The sequence below is a fragment of the Sorex fumeus genome, unplaced genomic scaffold, assembly GCF_029834395.1.
Source record: "Sorex fumeus unplaced genomic scaffold, SorFum_2.1 ptg000264l, whole genome shotgun sequence".
In the NCBI taxonomy this organism is placed as follows: domain Eukaryota; kingdom Metazoa; phylum Chordata; class Mammalia; order Eulipotyphla; family Soricidae; genus Sorex; species Sorex fumeus.
Window position 1 is genome coordinate 1,773,973 of NW_026606321.1, and position 24,134 is coordinate 1,798,106.

Sequence of the window (24,134 nt, forward strand, 5' to 3'; positions counted from 1 at the left end):
TCACAGACAGGCATTGAAGTTAAATGTGAGACTCCAAGTTGGGGTGCTGCTTGTTCCCTGCAGCTCCAAGGACAGCCCAGACTACCCCAGAACTTCTCAGACCCCAGGACCAAGGCCAGCAGTGCTCGGCTCGGGAGCCCTAGGGCCTACCCCTGGCAATGCTTGGGGGGGGGGGGGGGGCACGTGATGCTGAAGACCAAACTGGGCTTGGCTACACACAAGGCCTGTGCCTTAGCTCCCGTACTTGAGGCTCCTTGCTCAGTGTAGTCCAGCGCACTCTCGGAGAAATGGATCATTCTGTCCTTACGATGGGTTCTCAGAGTCCTTAACATCAGAGCTAAATCTTAAAAGGGAACTGTACGAGCCCCTCGAAGGAGCATTCTCTTCTCTAAAGTTACCATCCTGGCACTGGATTTCTTTTGTGCGGTTTCATCCAGATACCTTGAGAAGCATCTTTGGTGATTTCTAATGTAGAAATCACCTTCATCTTCCTCCTCTGTAAGCATGAGATTGGTCTGTAGTATTGAACTGCTCATTATTGGCCATGTCAGAAGATGATCCACTGAGAATGACATGTGGTCAGGTGTGTGTCCTGCCACATCAGCATTAGTATCTCAAGAATACACAAGGAGAGGTCAGAGGAGGTGAAGAGGCTTATGTTTGAATTTATTTGTGCGACTCATGATGGAGCCTGTTTCATCAGGACCAGGTATTGGGATAAAATTTTTCTCCAGAATTGTATGATAGGTAACTTGTGAAATGTGGTATTCCTTAGTCAATCCCCCAAGGCATTAGCTTGCCCTGTAAATTGTTCAGAAGTCTGATGTCTTACACCTCAATTTTGTGAGAGTACTGACTCTAATGAGTTACACTGGACATCCTCTGTCTTCATTCAGTGACTCAATCAATGTCTGCTTCAAGATCTCTGCCTATAGGTTCTCTGCATAGAATATTCTTACTCTGACCCTTAAAACTATCCTTATGCTTAGAAATATCCCACTCACATTCAAGCATAGCTTTTGTGGTACTTTCACACTGTTCTTGGACTGATTCTTGCAAGAATAGTGTATTTTGCTTTTAAGTCAACAACGGTAAATCTTGAAACTTGTTTATTTTCAGGGCTGGAGTGATAGTACAGTGGGTAGGGTGTTTGCCTTGCATGTGGCGGATACAGGTTTGATTCCCAGTATCCCATATAGTCCCCTGAGCAACACCAGGAGTGGTTCCTGAGTGTAGAGCCAGGAGTAACCCTATGCATCGCTGGGTGTGACCCAAAATTAAAAAAAAATAAAAAAGAAAGAAACTTGTTTATTTGCTATGATTGGTATGGTTCCTCCTAGGTTAAGAGTTACCTGGTTCACTCTTTCCCTACAATATGGGATGGAGTCTGAGGTGCAGGGCCAAGGTTCATTCCTTCCTGTGGTGATAGCAGAATTATTTGCAATCACAAGATTCAGCAATGGCTGAAATGATTGTTCTGCTGTCCCGCAAAATGTGCAGGATGTTAGATTAAAACTGAAGGGTCTTTTTTTGAGGGGCGCTTAGTTTTGGAGCCACACCTAGCAGTGCTTATGGTTCCCCCTGGCTCTGACCTCGAGTGTCACTTACAAACTCTTGGGGTACCATGTGAATCCATAGATAGAACCAGGGCTCCCTGTATGAGAAGTTGAAGTTTTGAAAAAGGAAGAAATGCATTCTTCCTAGCACATACATTTGGTGGTTCCAGATCCATGCTGCTATATATTGTGGGCTCATTTGGAAATGCTGAGCACCACTGCATAATGTGTATTTACACTCCAGACTCATTACAGTCCCTTGATTGTGAGTCATTTTGAACCAATGGCTGTGAATTTATTTGGGAACACAGGAACAGTAATTTTCTGTTTATTCCAGGAACAGTAATTTTATCCCCAGGAAGGACCTTCACTCAGCATTTCCATTATCAGAAAAAAACTCTTTCCCATCCATAGACTGCTGAAAGGATTGGCGAATAAATACAACTTGGTTCACTGCCTGCTTATGTCAAGCTAGTGGGCTAAGAATATTTTTTATGGCTTGAACAGAGTCAAAAGAAGAATATGTTTTGTGATATGTAAAGGTTATATAGCATTCTAATTTCAGTGTTTATATGTTACTGGAGTGTAGCTGTGCTCGTGGATTTAATGATTATCTATGATGGCCTTTGTACTCCAAGGGTAGAGTTGAGTAGTTATGACAGTCTGTATGACAGGAAAATCTTACTATGTACCATCTGGGCCTTGATGTATAAAAGACAGCTAGATGGTACATAGTTTGGATTGTAACATCCACATTGGGTCCATGCTGATTTCTACGGCAGCCTTGATTACTCTGATCTCCTGGCTGGCGTGTAGTAGAAAGCAGCTGAATCTTGGGGAAGGCTGCAGTGAGCAGGGGGTACATTTGGCCGAGAAACAAACAACTGTAGCTTGTGAAATACCCCAAGATCTAGCCTTGGAAATCCTTCCTGAATCATATCACACTGCCTCATTGACAATGAAAAGTTGGACAATGAAAAGGCAAGGAACAGGAGGACAATTTTTCAAATGCTCAGCAGAAGGCTACAGAAGAATATGTGGGCATTTATACTCAGATTCATGATTCTGATGCTAGGTCTGGACAACCTAGAGAAGTAGAAAAGTCACATTTTGCGCTCCAGATTCAACTGAACCAAACCCCATCTCCTGAATACTTTTCCTAACACTGGTCTAACATGAGAGGAAGGGTGGCATAGGTGACCATCTCCATGGATGAGGGGCACACTCAGTGACCAGTCATTTCATTGTCACTGGCCGGGAATGAAAAATAGAATCATGTTGAGAATTGACCAGTCTAGACAACAGCATTTCTCTTTGGTTTTACCTGATATGAGAGGCAATAAGCAAGCCAGAGAATTCTCTTATTGTAGCCACTACCATGGCACTCTAACCCACAGAAAGGCAAAAAGGAATGTGGGTCGTAATCCCAAATTTAAAAACTTGACATTGGCAGTATGGGAGCATCTTAGGGGATACAGGAGTGTTTCAAGATGTGAAAAGTAGAGAGCCTCTGGTACTTACTGAAATTCAATTATTAAGTAAAAGGCACTGAGTCAACTAGCCTTTCCTCCTCTTATTGCCTATTTGGAGACTTTCCAATTTGAGCGAAGTTCCCTAGTAAGCTATTTGTGCATCTGGAAACCGGATCCAGAAGTTCTGGCATTTGGGTAATATCTCACCGAAGCTCATTTACTCAGTCCTTGGAAAGGTCATGGGTCATGGAGCACTCACAGCTGAACTCTGTTAAATGAGAATGATTGTCGTGGGGAATTCATTAGGGAGGGAAATTTGGATTTTGCCCTTTATAGAGCAGATGAGATTTCAGAAGAGGAAGAGCATTTGAGGAAATCTAATAATTTATGAAGGAGATAATATAGACTAAGGGTTGTGCAGCCATATTTGTTAATAAATAGTAATCCTTCTACATACTTGAGAAAAGACTGTGTTGTTACTTGAAGTGTCTATAATAAAGTTGACCAAGACTATGAGTGTTCCATCAAAAAAAATTGACAGCAGAAGGGAAGATCCAAAGTAGAAAGGAAGGGTGATAAAAGTTGAAGAAATGTGATGATGAAATCTTTGGAAACTCATTCATTAAGTATCCTATAGATTGTATTCAGTTAGTCATCACTGAGAAACTATTTGTTAAGTTCTCACTAAATCCCAGGCATTGTTCTGCTTACTTGATTATTTGAATGCATAGGCTTTTTTACCTAAAGGATCCTATGTAGTTTCCTAAAATTATAAAAATTATAGCAAGAAGCAGCAGGAAGCAACCTGTTATTGAAACAGATGCCAGATCAAATGACTTGGATTCTGGGCGTTTAATCCTGTAACTGTCTGTAGATGGGGGTATAAACTGATAAATAGAAAGAACTCTGTGCTGCATCTCCCCGGCAAGGCTACGTGGACATCATTGAGATTACGTAGAAATATGACTTGTGCAAGCCACATTGCATTAAGAAAGGACTTGGGGATAATTTGGTGACTCATATGCTGTTTTGGTAGGCACGCAAGTACATCATGGATTCCATGGGAGAGAAATACGCTGAAGGCGTCATTCTGGACTTGGAAAAGACTTGGGAGGAGTCGGATCCCCGGACCCCACTCATCTGCCTCCTGTCTATGGGCTCTGACCCCACAGACTCCATCATTGCTCTGGGGAAGAGATTGAAAATAGAAACTCGTTATGTGTCCATGGGCCAGGGCCAGGAGGTCCATGCTCGGAAGCTCTTGCAGCAGACGATGGCAAATGTGAGGACAACTCTCTGGTGTTCTATTGATGGTGACATAATGTATGCAATCACGTTATGAGAGGACCATAGGCTCATTAACAGCTTCAATCTGCATGTTGGATGGTGGTTGTTCTTAAATAGGGAACAAGCTAATGTCAATTGGAAAATTATTATGGAAAAGCATGTAACTTACGATTTTTTCTTCAACCCTTGGCTTATAAAGAACACCCAGCCTTAACATTCCACTTTCTAGTGACTTTGCATGATATAAATTTTACTATAAAAGTAAGAGCAGACTTAGGAAACTTATTTAATTTTTCAAAAGATAATTATGTGATGACGTCTTACTAAAGAATGTAAATGCTTATTTACTTATTTTTTTTCTATTGGAAACTGATCTTCTTAAAATATTTTAAACGTTTTGCTTATAATTCCATTAATAGTGGTTTCTCATGGACGTGATTCCAGTGTCGCCTCATCACCCAGAGATCCCTGATCTGTTTCACTTCCCACTTCCAAGCCCCGCTGCCAGTCCCAGGCCCACCCAATTGATCTGGTGACTAGCATAGTTTTCACTGAGTCCAGGGTCTAGTTCTGTTGTTCTTTGACAGTTCTAGTTAGTAAAATAGAATTTAAGTAGGTCATTTTTACTTTCAGCTTATTTGTGTTTTTAGTTTTGTAGTGTTCACTTAAATGAAAATTACTGCCACAATTTGAACTTGTCAGAAACAAGTTTTAAAACAAAATTTTGTAAATATAGTACATTTAAAACTTTACAACAGTATGGCAAAATAAACCAACCACCTAAGGATAAGAATAGAAAAATAATATGTGTTATTAAGAAGAAAAAGCACTCAATACAGACTCTGGCAATACCCAATAAACCACAGTGGTTGAAATATTCTATGTTGAACCATCAATGTTCTCACCCAAGAATTTGAATCAGGCTTACCTTTCTGCAGCAGCCAAGAGAAAAATGGCAACCTTTTTGTTTTTATCATGTTTTACATTGAACTTATTTTTCACTTTGAATAGTGGACAATGTTAGTTGAATTTTTCAAAGAGCAAGATCTCAGTGTTTATTTATTCAGAAGTTCTATGTGCTTCTGAAGAAAATGTAAGGGCGTGAATGTAGTCCCAGAGATCTGTGTTAGATATAACTCTAGATTTGGATCTCGTGTTTGGTTTATTTCATAGAAAGAGAAGTAACTCAGACTTCGCTGGTGAAATATTATGATTCAAAGTTAGAGTCGAGAAAACAATTTAAGATTGTGATCTGAATATTATAAATGATTTCTGAGTACTGGGTCTATATGTTGGATTTTGAGATAATGAATTTTTGAGATAATGGCCTAAATTCTGTGAGTGTTGCTTTATCCAGGGATCTTTTTAAACTCATTTACCAAAAAAAAGTTTTTGTGGCTTTTTTTTGCACACACTATTTATTCAAAACTTAATGAACTCATCAGCACTAAATGTGCTTAGAACACAGATATGGAATAAATTAGGAAGATCAATACAGGGTAGGATTTTACTTTGTTATTTTCTTTGGAGGAGAACACACCCAGCTGTGCTCAGAGCTTACTCCTGACTCTGTCCTCAAGGATTGTTCTTGCTTTGTTTGGAGACCAGGGATCCCAACCACAGTTGGTTGCCTACTAAGCAAGTATATTACCTGCTGTACTACCTCTCCAGCCCTCAGGGTAGGATTTTAGAACAGAGAGAGAAGTGAGGCCAGAGAGATAGTGTAGGTACTTGCCTTGCATGTAACTTACCCTGGTTCAATCCCCAGCACCACATACAGTCCTCTTGGCACTGCCGGGAGTGATCACTGGGCACAGATCCAGGAGTAATCCCAGATGACTTTGAGGTGTAGTACCTCCCCCCAGACAAAAATAAATAATAGATCTCATGTACCAGGAACACCTAAAATTGATTGTATCCTCTTCTTGAGTGGTCTGACCTGCAGAGAAAATTGTACCATGTTCTTGGTATTTGTGCTATTGGTAGGATTCTGGGAACCCAGGGGAGAAGACAAGTTTTTAGTAGAAAAACTTTCTTTTGTCTTGTTTTGGTCATGTTCTTCAGCTGAGATTCTCTTATCTAAATCCTGTGCCTATCACAGGAGATCAGCTTCCCACCCTTTGTGTGGAGGGCAAGAACATGTCAGGGTGTTGGATTTTGTGTTATCCTTGGAATCTTTTGGGGTCTGGAAATAACCATTACCAGAGCCACCTAGTCACCATTACTGAGAACTTTGGGAGATGTGTGATATCAATCAAGTTACATCTCAACTCTCCCTGAGTACCAGATTGAGGATTCATCTTTGACTTGCTATCTCTTTTGATATTTCACTTTAGTTCTTTTCTTTCTTTTTTTTGTGAATTTTATTTTCTGTTTGGGGGCCACACCCAGTGGTGCTCAGCACTTACTTTCTGATCTGTGCTCAAGGATTATTCCTGATGGGCCTCAGGGAGTCACATGGAATGCTGGGGATTGAACCCAGGTCAGCCACATGCAAGGAAAGAACAATGCCATTTTTTTTATCTCTCCTGCTCCTACTTTGGTTATTTTTATGACCACCATTGGTATGCTGGCACTCTATGGCAAGATGTGTAAGAGAAAGCCAAGCATACATCTCCACTAATCATTGTTGAGTCTTGTTTTGTTTTTGTATTTGGGGCCATACCCAGCAGTGCTCAGGGCTTACTCTAGCTCTTGTTCTCAGGGATCCCACCTGGTGGGTTCAGGGGACCATATAGGATGATGGAGATCAGATACAGGTCAGCCGCATGCAAGGCAAATGCCCTACCTGCTGTACCTAATCATTGTTGAATCTTTAGATGTGACCAAGATTGGTACAAAGTGGCTAGTATGTGTCTCTACTTAATAGGTGAAACCATGGGATGACTTAAATCTCTGGGAAAATACGACAGAAGTTTCATTTTCTTTTACTGGTTTCTCTGTAGGGAGGATGGGCACTCCTGCAGAACTGCCATCTGGGACTGGACTTCATGGAAGAGCTCATGGACATCGTAGTGGAAACCGAAGCAGTGCACAGTGCCTTCCGCCTATGGATGACCACGGAGGTTCACAAGCAGTTCCCCATCACCCTTCTTCAAATGTCCATTCGCTTTGTCAATGAGCCTCCACAGGGCCTCCGAGCAGGGCTGAAGAGAACATATGGCGGTGAGTCCAGGAACTTCCGACCTGGGGGTGGGGGTCGGGTGATTTTGTACTTGGATGAGTGTCTTAGGGCCATGATAACAATAATGCAGAAGGCTGTGGCTGCAAGAGTGCTATTAGCAGGACAACCATGAAGATACGTTCTGCTGCTCTTAAGTTGTCAGACCCATGACTCCCCACCTTTACTTCCTCCTGTTGCCCTCAGTTGTGTAAACTCAAAAAAGCTGCAGCGGTCTATCTCTCCCCTCTGCCTGCATTCAGCAGTCTCACGCCGGTTCCCCCACCCTGGGGAGGTCGATGGTGATGGGCAGGCAAAGGAAGGAAACGAGGGCAAGCTGGTTGGTCTTAGTTGCAGTTTATTCCATTCCCATCTCCGTTCTCCTCTGATTCTCCTCCTGCTTCTTCCTCCCCCATGCTACTTCATTCTCCTCCTTGATCCCCCTTCGTTCTCCTACTGGAGTCTGGATCCTGGATCCCCCAGCCCACTCTTCCAGTCTAGTTAAATCCCAAAGCATGAGGGGTTGGGGTAACAATTACACATAGCTGTGGTCACAATCAATAGGGTTAAAGTTCTTTCCCTCGGGGCAGGCTGCTTCTAGGACAGATACACTCTCAGCAGTATGATCCACCCTAGAATGGAATCCCCTGGGTGTGTTTCTCCTCTTCTTGTCCAACAAACATATATAAGCATACACAATATAAATCATTTTGTATGGATACAGTAAGAAATACCTCAAACTTATAGAATTGCTCTCCTAGGGCCATCTCGATCTCAGACTACAGTGCTCAGGCCAGATAGTCTTTCCCATTCCTAGCAGGGTCCTAGTCTCGTCGTTATTTTTGGATCATGACAACATTTGTCTATGATCAAACTCTTAACGTATAGTTAAGAATCGTGGCACTTTGACCTGGCCCATTTCGATGCCAGGGTAGCTCACCGCTTGCCCTGGGTCCATTCAGTCCCTCGTCAGGACCCTGCTTTTGGGGTGTTAGGAACCAAGGGCAACTGAGGCTTAAGTCGAGAAAGCAGATGCCCAGATATAAATAATATTCAAAGCCAATTAAATTCTAAGTTACAAAGCATAATATTAACTGCCTTCCTGTATCTATGCAAAAAGGACATTGCTTTAAAGTAAACTATTCATAAGACATAAGGAGAGGAGAAAGACAATATTTCACTGATACATATAAAATTATAGATTTCTGAGGAATCTGGCCTTACAAGTTAACAGAGTCTGATTAGGGGAAAAAGCTGCTTAATTGGTTGGGGAGGAGAGCATAGGGACGAATTTACAGATAAACACAATGGAATGGAAGTGCCTCAGGAGCACTGTAATAAACCTGAGTTCCTTGTGGCAATGGAGGAAGGACAAACCAATGTCATCCTATACCCAATATTCTGCTCCATTTAGGATTCTTCTGTCTCTGGCTAGTCATCTAAAAGATAACTTGTTGTGTGTAGTGTTGGGCATCCCTAAGCAGAAAACCACCCTGTTCCAAGGGGAGAGACTGAATTAGTACTGTGATCTGCCTTTAGTTTTGATTTAAAAAATTCCCCATTTTTATTAAGGTGCTCTGATGTATAATATTATTGATAGCTTCATGCATGTGTCATTCCAACCCACACTTTCCTCCATCACTGCCGTGCCCCACCCCACCTCTATAAACTCAATTCTATGGATCAACTCTCTGCTCTGGCACTGCCTTCCTTTTATGAAAGCATCTGGTTAATTGACCAAGGATTGTTAGAGTATTTCACAAGGCTTCAAATCTATCTGCTTCCCAAGCAGTAGCACTGTAGCACTGTACTCCATTGTTCATTGATTTGTTCGAGCAGGCACCAGTAATGTCTCACAACAAAATGTGACTTTGTTGTTACTGTTTTTTGGCATATCTAATACATCACAGGTAGTTTGCTAGATTTTGCTATGCAGGCGAGATACTCTCGGTAGCTTGCTGGGCTCTCCAAGAAGGGCACAGGAATCAAATCCAGGTCGGCTGCATGCAAGTCAAATGCTACCCACTGTGCTATCACTCCAGTCCAGTATGAGGATAAAATAGGTATAGAAGAAAGATGGCAATGATGATATTTCAAAATAGAAAATAGAAAGTCCACACCCCTAATAATGACGATGATGATGATGTTTCTTTATCTTAGTGGTCCTTGTATTTATTTACTACTGTCATTCCTCTAATGGTACCACCATGCTAGTGAGGTTGATTAGCAGGTCTTTGTCCCTGATTAACCAGTCTGTCCCTACCTCTTTCCAAATCTCCCTGAAGATTTTTGCCCAAAGAACAATGCCCTAGAGACACCTCAAGTTGTAATTGTCTAATGAATGTGATACAGATACTCTATGGTAAATGTGGGTGGATCTCAGGACTTTACAAATCCCAAAGGATAGACTTCTAAAAAGTGTTGATGCTGAATATGCAGGCCAGGTGATTGGTTTTCCGACCCCCTCAGGTGTGAGTCAGGACCTGTTGGACGTGAGCACAGTGCCTCAGTGGAAGCCCATGCTGTATGCAGTGGCTTTCCTGCATTCCACTGTCCAGGAGAGGCGCAAATTTGGTCCTCTGGGATGGAATATCCCCTATGAGTTTAACCAAGCAGACTTCAATGCCACTGTGCAGTTCATCCAGAACCACTTGGATGACATGGACATCAAGAAGGTACTGTGTGGGCTGCCTTTGCTGTGGGATACATCGGCTTGGTACCCCCTCAGAATGGTGATTTCTGGGCAAACAAAGTCGTCTCCTTAAGTGATGTCCACCCAAGTCACACCTGCCTTTTGATATTGGCAAAAACTGGACCTATTTGGGTGATCATTTTCTTTCTCTAAGGCAAATTGGTACAACATATAAGAGCACCTAAAAGGGGAGAGTATTGGGGTGGAAAACTTGTGTTTGAAATCCTAACAAATGAAAAAATCAAAGTCTGATTACTTGAAAGTGTAACTTTTAAAAAATGAACTGCCTCCATACACTCAAACTAAACAGTTCTGTCAAAATTAAAGTTTGAAAACATGGACAAATGGGTCAGAAGAGTATTTCAAATCACGTATGTGAACTGTGAGTGATAATCTCCCATAGTTGCTCTTGAGTTTTCATTTTATTCCTGAAGAATGAATAACATTGATGACAAGAGACTCATGGATGTCACTTGGCATTATCTCATCAACACAGATGAGACAATCGTCCCTTTTCACAGTCCCTCTCCATGGCATTGTCTCATCAACATAGACAGACAGGAATTGTCCCTTTTCACAATCTCTCTCATGCCATTGCTTCATTAACACAGTCAAGACAATAGCACTTCTTATAACCCCTCTCCATTCTCTTTTCCCAGGGCGTCTCTTGGACCACTGTCCGCTACATGATAGGAGAGATTCAATATGGAGGCAGAGTCACTGATGACTATGACAAGAGATTGTTGAACACATTCGCGAAGGTTTGGTTCAGTGAGAATATGTTTGGACCAGATTTCAGCTTTTACCAAGGATATAACATTCCCAAATGCAGCACAGCGGATGACTATATCCAATATATTCAGGTTGGTCGATGGCAGATTTTCATGCATAGAGCAAATGGCCACAGACATTTGACCTCTTTGAGTTTTATAAACGTTGTGTGGACTTCTTTTAAAATGGATTTTAATAGTGCTGAACTTAAAAACTATTTTTTTATTTTTTAATTGGATCACCATAAGATACATGGTTACAAAGCTGTTCATGATTGGGTTTCAGTCATACAATGTTCCAACACCTGTCCTTTCTCCAGTGTACATTTCCCACCACCAATGTCCCCAGTTTTTCTCTTGCTCTCCCACCTGCCCGCCTTGATGGCAGGCACTTTTCTTCTCTTTCTCTCTCTTTACTTTTGGTCATTATAATTTGCAATAGAGATACTGAAAGGTTATCAATGTATATCCCTTTACCTCCTATCAGCACTCAGTTCTTGTCCAGAGTGATCAATTCCAACTATTATTGTTGTAGTGGTCCCTTCTCTATCCTAACTACCCTCCACCCTCCACATACTTACGTCAAGCTTCCAACCATGGACCAGTCCTCCTGGCCTATGTTTTTGAATATCCTTGGATATTAGTCTCATGCCATTTTTCAAATATCCCACAAATGATTACAGTCATTCTGTGTCTGTCCCTCTCCTCTGACACACTTCAGTCAGTATGATACTCTCAATGCATTACTGGACTTTCCATATGAGTCTTTCACCATAGGTGCTTTCTTCCTGGTCATATTTGCTTGATGAATACAATATTTCTATTTGTTCAGAGTGTTTTGTGTGAGTTCCCTCCTTCCTTCTCCTAAATGCCTCAGGGAGAAATATTCATGGTTAAGTTAGATTGGATGCTTTGAGAACTAGGGAACTTACACAAATTCCCTCGAGTGTTTGTTGGTGAACCATTAGCTACCAGTGAAAGCAATATGGGCAGCCTTTCCATTTGCTCTGCTCCACTTTTTTTATTTCTGTAGTTTTTTTAAATTTTTTTTATTGATTTTTTTTTTATTAGTGAAACACCATGAGGTACAGTTGTAGATTTACAATTTTTTTGTGCTTGGGTTTCAATTATACAATGATCCCTCCATCCCTCCATCAGTGCCCATTTCCACCACCATGGATAATATCCCCCCACCCCCATTCCCCCATTCCCCCCCTGCCTCTGTGGCAGGGCAATCCCCTGTGTTCTCTCTCTCCTTTTGGGTGTTGTGGTCTGCAAAAGAGGAATTGAGTGGCAAACATGTTCAGTCCATAGTCTACTTTCGACATGCATCTCCCCTCCTGGGAGGATCCTCCAAACACCCTTTATTTGGTGCTCCCTTCTCTATCTGAGCTGCCCTTTCCTCTAGAATGCCCGGCTGGCCACTAAGTTATGGAGTAATCCTCCTGGCGCTGATCTCAGCTATTCTTGGGTATTAATCTCTTACTTTGTTACTTTATATCCCCCAGATGAATGCAATCTTTCTATGTCTATCCCTCTCTTTCTGACTCATTTCGCTTAGCATGATACTTTCCATATTGTACCACTTGTATGTAAATTTCATGACTTCATCTTTTCTAAGAGCTACATAGTACTCCATTGTGTAGATGTACCAAAGTTTCTTTAACCAGTCATCTGTTCTTGGGCACTCAGGTTTCTTCCAGTTTCTGGCTATTGTAAAGAGTGCTGCAATGAACAAACAAGTGCAGATGTCACTTCGACTATACATTTTTGCCTCTCTGGGATATATTCCCAGGAGTGGTATTGCTGGGTCAAATGGGAGCTCAATTTCTAATTTTTTGAGAATCGTCCATACTGTTTTCCAGAAGGGCTGAACCAGTGGACATTCCCACCAACAGTGAAGGAGTGTCCCTTTCTCGCCACATCCACGCCAGCATCGGTTGCTTTTGTTCTTTTGAATGTGGGCCAGTCTCTGAGGTGTGAGATGGTATCTCATTGTGGTTTTGATCTGCATCTCCCTGATGATTAATGATGTAGAGCATTTTCTCATGTGCTTTTTTTCTGCTCCATTTTTAATCCACTCATCATATCCAGCAGTATTTGTTCCTTAATCCCGGGTCTGTTGGGGAAGGTGCCCTGTGTACAAATTTCCTCAACTTCAGAACCATGAATGTTGGGGGTCTGGGTGGAGGACACTTCCTGGTAGTGGGCAGCTGCTCTATGTCAGATCGTTTGTCAGTAGCACCCCTAACCCAGTTGGGACAACCAGCAGCATCTCCAGATACTGCATTTGTGCCTGCTTCGGGGGTGGAAGGGCCAAGTTATCCCAAGTGGAGAAGCACCGCTTGAAGACGGAATATGATTTTGACAGGGAATTTGTGGTAGAAACCTGATTTGTGCTTCCAGGTAATGACATTTTCTGTCTCCATACCTTGAATTCATTACATCATTATTTAGCAATCTCTTTTGCCTCCAAGATTTATTTCAGAGTAAACAAACTGAAGCACAGCGGTCCCAAAGGACTACATTTATCAGCTTTTTAGAGATTCTGTGACATCAAAACGTAATAAGCTTTAGCATAGATCACCACCTCTACACTTTTATTAATTCAAATCAACAAATACATTTGTCTTAACTGAACTCTACATATCTTTAAATCATTAGCACTGAATAACAAAGTACCTAGGAAGGTATAAATTTAGAGATGCCTGTACCTATGTTTATTTATATACACCTCATTTCACAACAAATTTGAGGTGCTTGAAAGAAGTCCTTATATGAAAAGGAATAAAATAAAAGAGTAGAAGGGAAAGAAATAGGAATAAAACAATAAAAATGCTAAGGATACAACCACCACCACCACCACCACACACACACACACACACACACACACACACACACACACAGACACACACAGAAACACTCACATGCTTATCAGATTTTAGGGAAATTTTCTCCCTCCCTCCAATAGCTAAGGATATGTTTCCTTGTTTAGGCTTTATCTGGTTCTGCTTCTTTTCGTTCCCTTCCTTTGCTGCTTGTAATTTTCTCACTTCCTTTCTCAACTTTCTCTTTTTTTCTAGTTTATTTCTCCATAAATAATTATGATCCCTAACTGCAGCTTTATTTGGACCATGTTACTCACATAGTAATTTTTTTTCAGTATTTGGCTCACACCCAGTGTGCTCAGGGTTTACTCCTGGCTCTGTGCTCAGGGATCACTTCTGGCTCTGAGCTCAGAGCTCACTCCTGGTAGGCTCTAGGGACCATATTGTGTGCCAGGAATTGAACGTAGGTCAGCCACATGCAAAACAAACGTCATCACTGTAGGATTTCTCCGGCCACTATTTTTAGGTATCTTAAAAACAGAGTAGCCATTAGGTATAAAGCTTCTGGTTAAAATTAATAAGAGACCTGCAGAAAATAAAATGACTCCACTGTTCCCTCTCAGCTCACATATTTAATGCAAGAGTTTTTTTTACAAGATAGCTTGCAGAATTATGTATTTATTAGGAAAAAGTGATTTTTTAATTAAATTTTTTTTAATAGTGAGACATCATGAGGTACAGTTGCAGACTTACACATTTTTGTGCTTGGGTTTCAATTATACAATGATCAAATACCCATCCCTCCACCAGTGCCCATTTCCCACCACCACGGGTCCCAGTATCCCTCCCACCCCCCATCCCCCCCATCCCACTCTGCCTCTGTGGCAGGGCATTCCGTTTTGTTCTCTCTCTCTCTTACTGAGAGCCTGAGAACAGATGACTGGTTAAAGAAACTTTGGTACATTTACACAATGGAATACTATGTAGCTGTTAGAAAAAATGAAGTCATGAAATTTACATACAAGTGGTACTACATGGAAATTTACATACAAGTGGTACTACATGTTAAGTGAAATGACTCAGAAAGAAAGGGATAGACATAGAAAGATTGCATTCATCTGGGGAACATAAAGTAACAAAATAGGAGACTAACACCCAAGAATGGCCGAGATTAGTACCAGGAATTTTACTCCATGGCTTGGAGGCCAGCCACACATGCTAGGGGAAAAGGGAGCTCAGATAAAGAAGGGAACACCAAATAAAGGTGTTGGGAGGCTCCTCCCAGGATGGGAGAAGCATGCGGAAAGAGTTTTGTTTTTAACCAAAAAATAGTTGACAATGGTTAATTGCATCTTTTTTTTTACAACAGCTTATGTCTTTGATTTGCTTTGACTTGGTTGCTTTCTTTGGCTTATTCTCTCATACTTTAATGGGCAAAGCAAGTTTATTTGGTTACATTGCAGAGTTCGCAGGTGACAGAAAGAGAGAACATGAGTAAAGTGCCCTGCATGTGGTAGCAGTTCTGTCCTTCATTAGCTCTGTCCCTAGTTCCTAGCTCCTATCTGTTTTGTCTCCCAGTCTTGATCTTCCTTTCTGGAGCGGCTGTTGAGATGACAGTCCCAGAAAGGAGACAGCTCTGTCACTGGCCATGCTTCTTGGAGTGAAAATCACATGGAATGTAACTGTGCTTTCCTCGGATGCTTGTCGTCCAGAGCTTGCCCAACTATGACAGCCCTGAGGTGTTTGGGCTGCACCCCAATGCTGACATCACCTACCAAAGCAAGCTGGCCAAGGACGTGCTGGACAACATCCTCGGCATCCAGCCCAAGGACAGCTCTGGTGGAGGGGACGAGACCCGGGAGGCTGTGGTGGCCCGGCTGGCGGACGACATGCTGGAGAAGCTGCCCCCTGACTATGGTCCATTTGAAGTGAGTTCGCACAGCCTGTCGAACACATTGGCTGTGGCTGTGTGTGCTGGGGGAGGGGTTTGGGGTGGAGGAGGAAAGGAAGTCCGATGTTCTGAGGCTTGTGGAGATAGTGCCAAGGGCTAATTCACATACTCTTAATGCCAGAGGCTGGGTTGGTTTCGATGGGGACTCCCTGAGCACCCCAAAGAGTGAACTCTGAACACCTAGCTGAATTTGGCCCAGTAACCAAAACAGAAACAGCAAAAAACACCCCCAAATCAGTTGGGTTTCTTTTTTTTTTTTTTTTGGCTTTTTGGGCCAGGCAAGTGCCTTAATCCCTCCGCTCCCGACATGGGAGTAATCTTCATGTATGCTGATGAGTACTTTTTGACAACCCCCGATGATTGTCAGGGGTTACTACTGGCTCACACACTCAGGAATTACTCCTGGTGGTGTTGGGGGACCATATGGGATGCTGGGAATTGAACCCGGTTGACCATATGCAAGGTAAATGCCCTACCCTCTGTGCTATAGCTCCAGCCCCCAAATCATGTTTTGGAAATTGTAAAAATAAATTTTTTAAAAGGCTCATCTCCTGAAGAACCAGAGAAGAGATCTTTAAAAGAAACGTATGAAGGTAATCATTTCAAAATGTAAATAATAAACCCCTGAAGAATGTGAATTTTCATCAGTCTAGACTGATGGTAAGGTTTGCTTTTCTAGGACTTTCTCTTTGCACTGTCAGGTCAGAGAAATAACACACTGAGCCTGTGCCTTATACGCAGGATACCTGAGTTCAGTTCTTGGCACCACATGGTACCCCGAGCACCTCTTGGAACAATGCGTGACAGCACAAAGCTGGGAGTAAACCCAGACCACTGCTGGGTGTGGTTCAAAGTCAAAGAAAATGACCTTAAACACTAACTTTAAATGAAAATATTTTTAGAGGAAGACATCTGATAATTTTTTAAAATTTGTATAATTTATTATCACGATCACGGTCATGGTCCCGGTCCTCCCATTGTTCATCGATTTGCTCGAGCGGGCCCAGTAACGTTATACACCTGAATATTGTTTTTATTTCAAGAATTTTTAAATTTTAAAAATTTTTTTTATTAGTGAAACACCATGAGGTACAGTTGTAGACTTACAAATTTTTGTGCTTGGGTTTCAGTTACACAGTGATCAAGTACCCATATTTATGCAATTAACTTTTTATAGTTTATTGGACTTACACAACTTTTATACAATTCACTTTTATACACTTACTCAATTAACTTCTTATCTTTTTACTGTACGTGTTTTCCAAAGCAAAGCCTGTGAAGCATGGGAATGACTTGCTTATACTGGGCAGCTTACTCCGTGGTGCTCAGGCTTCCTCCTGACTGTGCTCAGGGTCACTCCTGGGGGTGTGGGAGGACAGTGTGCAGTGCTGGGAACTGACACAAGATCAGCCACGGGCCAGGCAAGTGCCAGGCAAGTGCCCTCCGCTCCCAACATGGAAGTAATCTTCATGTATGCTTATGATAAGTACTTTTTCAATTATAGTAGATATTGTGAAATATTTAATAACATTTTCAAATCTTGGATAATAGCCAGAGAACATGGTTTCCATGGAGTCTTTGTAGGCGACGTGGACCATCCTAACTCTATGACATTTTTGTACCAGGACAGGCCAGTTTCTTTGTGTATAACCCCCCTTTCTGCCTGGTTTACCAAAGGAAACCAGCACCATTTTTTCCCCTTTGGCTTCCTTTTATTTTTCACTAAGCAGGCCAACTAAACTCATGAATCTATCACCCACTGAATAATTATTTTGAAAAGCATATCAGATCTCTTGCTTGCAGAAAATCCGTAGTGATGTCAGTTTTTTTATAACATCTTTCATTATGACACCAGGAAAGCTTATTAATATCACCAGTGGTTGAGCTATTTATGAAATGATAAAATGTCTGAAATTATAACAATCATTGTGTCAATAAATGTGGCAAATAATGGCTTCCATTAGTCTGTTCTTCCCTTAGATGAATTTGACATTGTTCCCTGGGGGTAAAACTGCATCCTGACCCATGGAAGATTCTCAATACATATTTATTCTGTGCCCATGAATGGGTGAGTGAGTGGATGGATGGCAGCTGCTTTGATGGAAAAATGCAGAAAGCTTGTCAATCACATCTGGTTCCTTGAGATACCCAGCAGAATAACAGTGCATATGTCCACTCTGAATGTCCCTGTGTGTGCCTAAAAGTCTTCAGAATGGCAGGAAGTGAACATTGCTCATGAAGTGAGGTTAGCACTTGGAAGGTGGCATGACTACAGTTCATGAATTTTTGACTCTTTGATGAAGAATCTAAAGTGCATCATTTCTCCAACCTGGGAAGAAAAATTGGCTGGTGATCTAGCAGAGATTTTTCCTTTCCATTGTATATTTGCTGGTAGTGAAGGAAAAGCTTATTAGTTATGACATTGTCCATTTCTAGGCCTTTTCAGACGTTCTAGGGGAAGAGATTCAGAAGCAACAGAGGCTGTCTAATCTACACTATGCTCTGAATGTCTCCCTGACAGGTAAGAGAGAGGCTGCAGAAGATGGGGCCACTCCAGCCGATGAACATTTTCCTCAGACAGGAGATAGACAGGATGCAGAGAATTCTCACCCTGGTTCGAAGCACCTTGACTGAGCTCAAACTGGCCATTGACGGCACCATCATCATGAGTGAGAACCTGCGAGATGCACTCAACTGCATGTTTGATGCCCGGATTCCTGCTCGGTGGAAGAAAGTATGTTCCAACCAGCTCTTGTTTTGCTTATCACTTGATTGTTGTGATTAATTATATTTGACAGTTGGAAATCATCTAAGAAAATTTATTGAAAACTTTTCTTTTGCTTAGGGACTAATCCTACTTTTGTCCTATGTTTTTAGATTTTAGGACAGGAAGAAAATGACCTCCCACTTCTCAGGTGCTGTACTAGGCAAATTGTGTGCAGTATTTCACTTAAATATTGCATTTTATGGCTTTCATTTTACAGAGGAAGAACATGAGTGGGGAAAAGTTCTTACTTTTTTTTTCTTTTGCCCTGACCTAACACTTAAATCCAAGAATCAGAATTTAAACTCCTATTCTTGGATGGCAAGACCACTATGCTAGTGTTCTAGAAGGTAATTTCCTAAACACAGAGGTATATAAAAAATGACACCAGAGAAAGGTTTTCCGTTTTTTGTCTTAATGGGTATATCTATCTCAAGATAACAAGGTACACATTTAACAGTATGCCGAAATTTGTTAGTAACTAGGCTTAGTAATAGATGTTTTAAGAAAGAATTTTTTTTTGGCTTTTTGGGTCACTTCTGACAATGCTTTTTGGGTTATTCCTGGCTCTGCACTGAGGAATTATTCCTGGTAGTGCTCAGGGGACCATATAGGATGCCAGGGATCGAACCTGGATTAGCCACATGCAAGGCAAATGCCCTACCCACTGTACTATCACTCTGGCATCCTACAGGAAGACATTTCTAGTTCTACAAGTATAGTAAGTATTTGAGTATTTTTGTAACTAGTAAAGTATCTGTATTTAGGAGAGAATATTTGAAAGGGTAGATCCTAAATCCTAAAGCTTTCCGTATCTTTGTCCTATAGTTGTGTGTGTGTGTGTGTGTGTGTGTGTGTGTACGTGTGTACACTATACATGCAAATGCATTTCAGAGGGAGCCATGAGGAAACTGCTGAGATGCTTTAGGCTAGAGAAGCATCACAGAAAGAGTTGGAGATGTTGCTTCTCTTCTTTCTCCCGAGTCTTCATATGCCCCCACCGGCTCAGGCTATCACCTGGAGTCACTCTGCTGCTCTTGTGGCAGTGAGTCACCCAGGATACTCACAGCTCACCCTCCAGATGTTTCTGCACCCAAACCTCATTCAACCGTACCTCTTAAGTGCACAAACTTACTAACCAGAAGGGGAAAACATGTAAATTGGTGGGTTTCCCTCACTTACAACCGAAAATGAGAAATCAAAAGTGAACCTGAGCAGTCAAGGCATGCAGTTTTCCCCAGCCGGGCTCAGGGAACTGAGTGCTAGCTGGAAAGAAAGAGGACGAAGTCATCCATTGGACAGTGGTCTGCAAGTGTGATGGAGGGGGTGTTGATGTGTTCATTTCCTGGGCTGTCATTGAATGGCTTGGATTGGATGAAAATTACTGTGATACAGTTCTGAGGAGGGAGTTTTAAGATCAGAGTGTCCCTGGGATGCTAAAGACTTTGCATGGAAACAGAAATCACTGGAGCAAAGTGCGTGTCCTATTCAGGCAACTCAGTCATGGTCATGATCATGATCACATTCATCCTGTTGTTCACCGATTGCCTCGAGCAGGCACCAGTAACGTCTCCTTCTTCCCAGCCCTGAGATTTTAAAAGAGCCATATTAAATGCTCTTTTAGGGTTAGGAGAATGAGCCCCATCTTTGTTACTGGTATTTGGCATATTAGTACAACACAGGAAGTTTGCCAGACTCTGCCATGCGGGCAGGATACTTTCGGTAGCCATGCATGAGGCTTGTCTGGACGTGTGCAGAGCCCCAGCAGCCGAAGACCTTCAGAACCAGCCACAGCCATGCTGAGACCACTCTCCACACGTCGAGAACCGGCATAAAGGAACCGACAGAGGAACCCAGGCATATGGGTCCCGGGTCTGAGATCTCCAAGCCTGCTCAGATTGGGACTGGGCCTTCTCCACCCACATCCCCCATCTTCCAGTAGGGAGGCATCACACCCACCAGCTGCCACCAGGGTCAGGTTGGTCCCATCAACGGCCAAGATGCAGAGACTATAAAATCCAGCTCCCGGAAGAGAACAGCGCAGAGTCTCCTGCCCCCGCGCCTGGCTGCCCTCACCGGGGGCCCTTGGAGGGGGGCATGTTGGGTTTCTCTCTCCTCACGTCCAGCAGGCAACTCAGTACCAAAAGAAAAACCAACAGCGGAGAAACCAGAATTAGTCCAGCGGGTAGGACCTTGCCATGCATATGGCTGACCTGACTTTGATGCCCGGCACCCCATATGGTCCCTCAAGCACTGCCAGGAAAATCCCTGAGAGCAGAGCCAGGAATAAGCCCTAAGCACTGCAGGGTGTGTTCCACAAAAATAAAAAAACAAAACTAAACTAAAGCAAAATAAAGAGAAAAAAGAGAAAGCAAGTTGACATTGGGGTTGAAATACTATTATGTCTAAAACTCAACTAACAGTTACTTTGTAAATCATTGTTCTTTAGTTAAATTAATTTTTTAAGTGAAAACATGGACTTGATTTCCAAGTGTGTGTTTCCATGTATCTCAATGCTGATAGCAGTTTCCAAATCCTCTGTTACCTGGTGCTGAACATCTCTTCGGAGCTTGCTGTTACTGTAGCACACCACTTCCTCCCATGGTCCTTCAGTTACTCAACTCCACACAGTTCATGCAGTATCCTCCTCACGGAGGCCTTGCCCAACGGTGATGTCTGTACCACTAAGAGCATATGGCTTCTAAAATCAGCCCAGTTTTTGCAGGGAAATTAGAGAAGACAAGGCAGTTGGGTCTAATCTGCATGTATTAGCAGTGGGCTTGGGTCTGGAGAGATAGTACAGCAGGTAGGACACTTGCCTTGCACAGGACCTACCTGGATTCTATCCCCTGAATCCCATATGGTCCCACAAACCCTGCTGGGAGTGATTTCTGAGTGCAGATCCAGGAGTAGGCCCTGAGCACAGCCAAATGTGGAAGAGAGAGAGGGAGAGGGAGGCAGGGGAGAAAGAAGGAGGAAGGGAGGGAGAGATGAAGAGAGGGGAAGGGAAGGAGGGAGGAAGTTGGGGGGAGTGAGAGAGAGAAGTGCCTGCTTTAGAGATAGACCGGGGTGACGGGTGGAAGGAGGGAAACCGGAGTATTAGTGGGAAATGGACACTGGTGAAGGAATGGGTGAGTGAGAGCAAGACAGAGGCAGAGATAAAGACAGAGAGAGTTACTTCCACTTACAGTCCAAGGACAGGATCTGGAGCCATGGGCCAAGTTAAGTGGAGGGCAGGCTACAAAGTGAAGTCACACGTGGGACTGTCCCCAAGTCATATTAGGTTTTCACTACCATAGAGGGAGGGAGTAATGACGCAGAGCACCCTGGTGGTCTTGTTCAAATGGAGCACTCTCTCCTTGGTAGGAAATGCAGCTGTGGAGGAAAAGCTCTCCCCAACGAGACAGAGTTTGATGATAAGATTTTGAGTGAGCGTGTGGGTATGGGTAGTGAAGCTAAAGAATGCGAAGGCCACTGGGTCTCCCAGGCTGTAAAATAAGTCGGTGTCATGTGGTGGGTGCCTGGAATCGGTGTCACTGAGAATGACTAATTCCAGCACGTGTGTGCAAAGTGTGTTTCATGACCTCCCCTCTGGTGCCAGAGCACCTGGTCCCAATCCTGCCTCCACCACTTCAAGATGTTCAGTGCCACAGAAGCTACTTCTATTGCTGTGCCTGTTTCTTGTCTATATAGATAGGATAAAATGAATGGTCTTAAATTCGGAGGGTGGGGAGTGCACACCCAGAAGTGCTCAGGGCTTACTCCTGGCTTTGAGCTCAGTGATCACTCCTGGCAGGCTTGTGTGAACATAAGGAGTTTGAACCAGAGATTGAACTTGGGTTGTCCACATGTAAGGCAAGTGCCTTACCCACTGTACTATAGCTCTGGCCCCTGGATGGCCTAAATTTTAAATTAGGATCTTTGTTCTTGTTGTTGTTGTTGGGAGCACATCTGGTGATGCTCATGGGTTACTCCTGGCTCTGTGCTCCAGGATTACTCCTGGTGGGGCTCAGAGAACCATATGGGATGCCGGGAATCAAACCTGGCTCAGCTGTGTGGAAGGCAAACACCCTACTCTCTGAACTACAGCTCCAACCCCAAACTATGATATTTTTAAACACAGCTTTTTCCTACTCAGCTACACCAGTTTTTGGAATCTCAGTATACATTTAAAAAAAGGCAAATTATTTGAAATTCAAACGGTGTTTCCGCATAGGTTGATCAAACCTTCATACCTAAAATATTGCAATTTCTGTAGTATGTAATAAAAGTAGGATTGGAAGATACCCTCAAAGGTGGCAAATGATACCATTAATTATATATCTGTACCAATAGTGATAATGAGATTTCCATATGTGAAGTTCGGCAGAGTGTTAACAGTTAATATGCGCGATAAATTTGTGAGTAGTTAGGAGACCTGTGTTATTGCATCTCTGCTTTTTAATTAGAGGAGATAAAAAATGCATTCTCAGGGACAACAACATTAGGTAATCACTGTTGTTTGCCTCATTAAAAATGATAAGTGGAGAAAGACTTGCATTCTCTCGTAGAATATATTTTAAAGTATTGATGAGGCCATGAGCACAAGTGGAAGTTCTGTTTTATGCTGTATCTGTTAGAACCTAAGGAAAAAAAGTTGAAACTTGTTAAATTTTTAATTCAATTAATTGTTTTAATTGCTTCATAACAGAATGATTAATAAAGATATCCATAAATAGAAAGTAATTTGAATGACATCAGGCATTTTTGAACAGCACACTGAGTTCTGAATTGATCTGCTCTTCATTCATGGGATAATTAGCTGATTCTATCATATCTAACTGTATTGGAAGAAAATGTGAAAGCTGAAATATCAGAACCCCAGGGAAATTCATGTCTTAGGGACTTTTAAATTGTTAAAGTGAAATTGATATTTTATATCTTTCTCTTTCTGTGAACACAGCGAGTTACACAGCAGAATGAGACTTGATTAATTGCTTTAATGTGTGTGTTCCAGGCATCTTGGGTTTCCAGTACATTGGGTTTCTGGTTCACCGAACTTATTGAACGAAACTGCCAGTTTACCTCTTGGATTTTCAATGGTCGCCCCCACTGCTTTTGGATGACTGGATTTTTTAATCCCCAAGGATTTTTAACTGCAATGAGGCAGGTAATGACGTCAATCTGTATCAGTTATGTTTTAATTTTCCTTCCCTAAGTTTTTTTGTTCCATTGTTGATTTAAAGAATAAAATCAGACAGAGAATGACTTTCCGAAGATACCACTTTTATGATCTGAAACAGAAATCAGGCACTTACATTGCCAGCTTAAATTTCAAAATATTTATTTGTCATGATAAGTTTTGATTTTTATATTTCTTTTTAAAGTGCCACTGCAGAGGTCAGAGATATAGTACTAACTAAGTTAAAGTGCTCTTGCTTTGCATGTGGCCAATTCCGATTTGGCATATACAGTCCCCTGAAAAATATGCATGACTCCTACAATATTTTTCACTTTATATTCACATGGTTACTTACTTACTGGACACTTAGCATTTTCTTGGGAGTTCTTGGAAGAAGTGATAATTTTAGACAGTCCTTACCTATGTGCTAAAGCAGATAAAATGCACATCAGTGCTCATGAAACATTAGCTTTGTGCCCTAGAATCACTCCTG

The 24,134-nt window shown here is 42.2% G+C and overlaps 1 protein-coding gene across 1 annotated transcript in view; it reads left to right on the top strand.

Moving 5' to 3' along the window:
* Window positions 1-24,134, top strand: part of DNAH5 (dynein axonemal heavy chain 5) — a 321,369-nt gene that overhangs the window by 288,263 nt on the left and 8,972 nt on the right. The window contains exons 72-78 of the mRNA XM_056109071.1: window positions 4,065-4,310; window positions 7,261-7,480; window positions 9,945-10,150; window positions 10,827-11,030; window positions 15,478-15,693; window positions 18,238-18,450; window positions 23,477-23,629. Of these exons, the coding sequence (XP_055965046.1) occupies window positions 4,065-4,310; window positions 7,261-7,480; window positions 9,945-10,150; window positions 10,827-11,030; window positions 15,478-15,693; window positions 18,238-18,450; window positions 23,477-23,629 (1,458 nt within the window). The remainder of the gene's footprint in view (window positions 1-4,064; window positions 4,311-7,260; window positions 7,481-9,944; window positions 10,151-10,826; window positions 11,031-15,477; window positions 15,694-18,237; window positions 18,451-23,476; window positions 23,630-24,134) is intronic.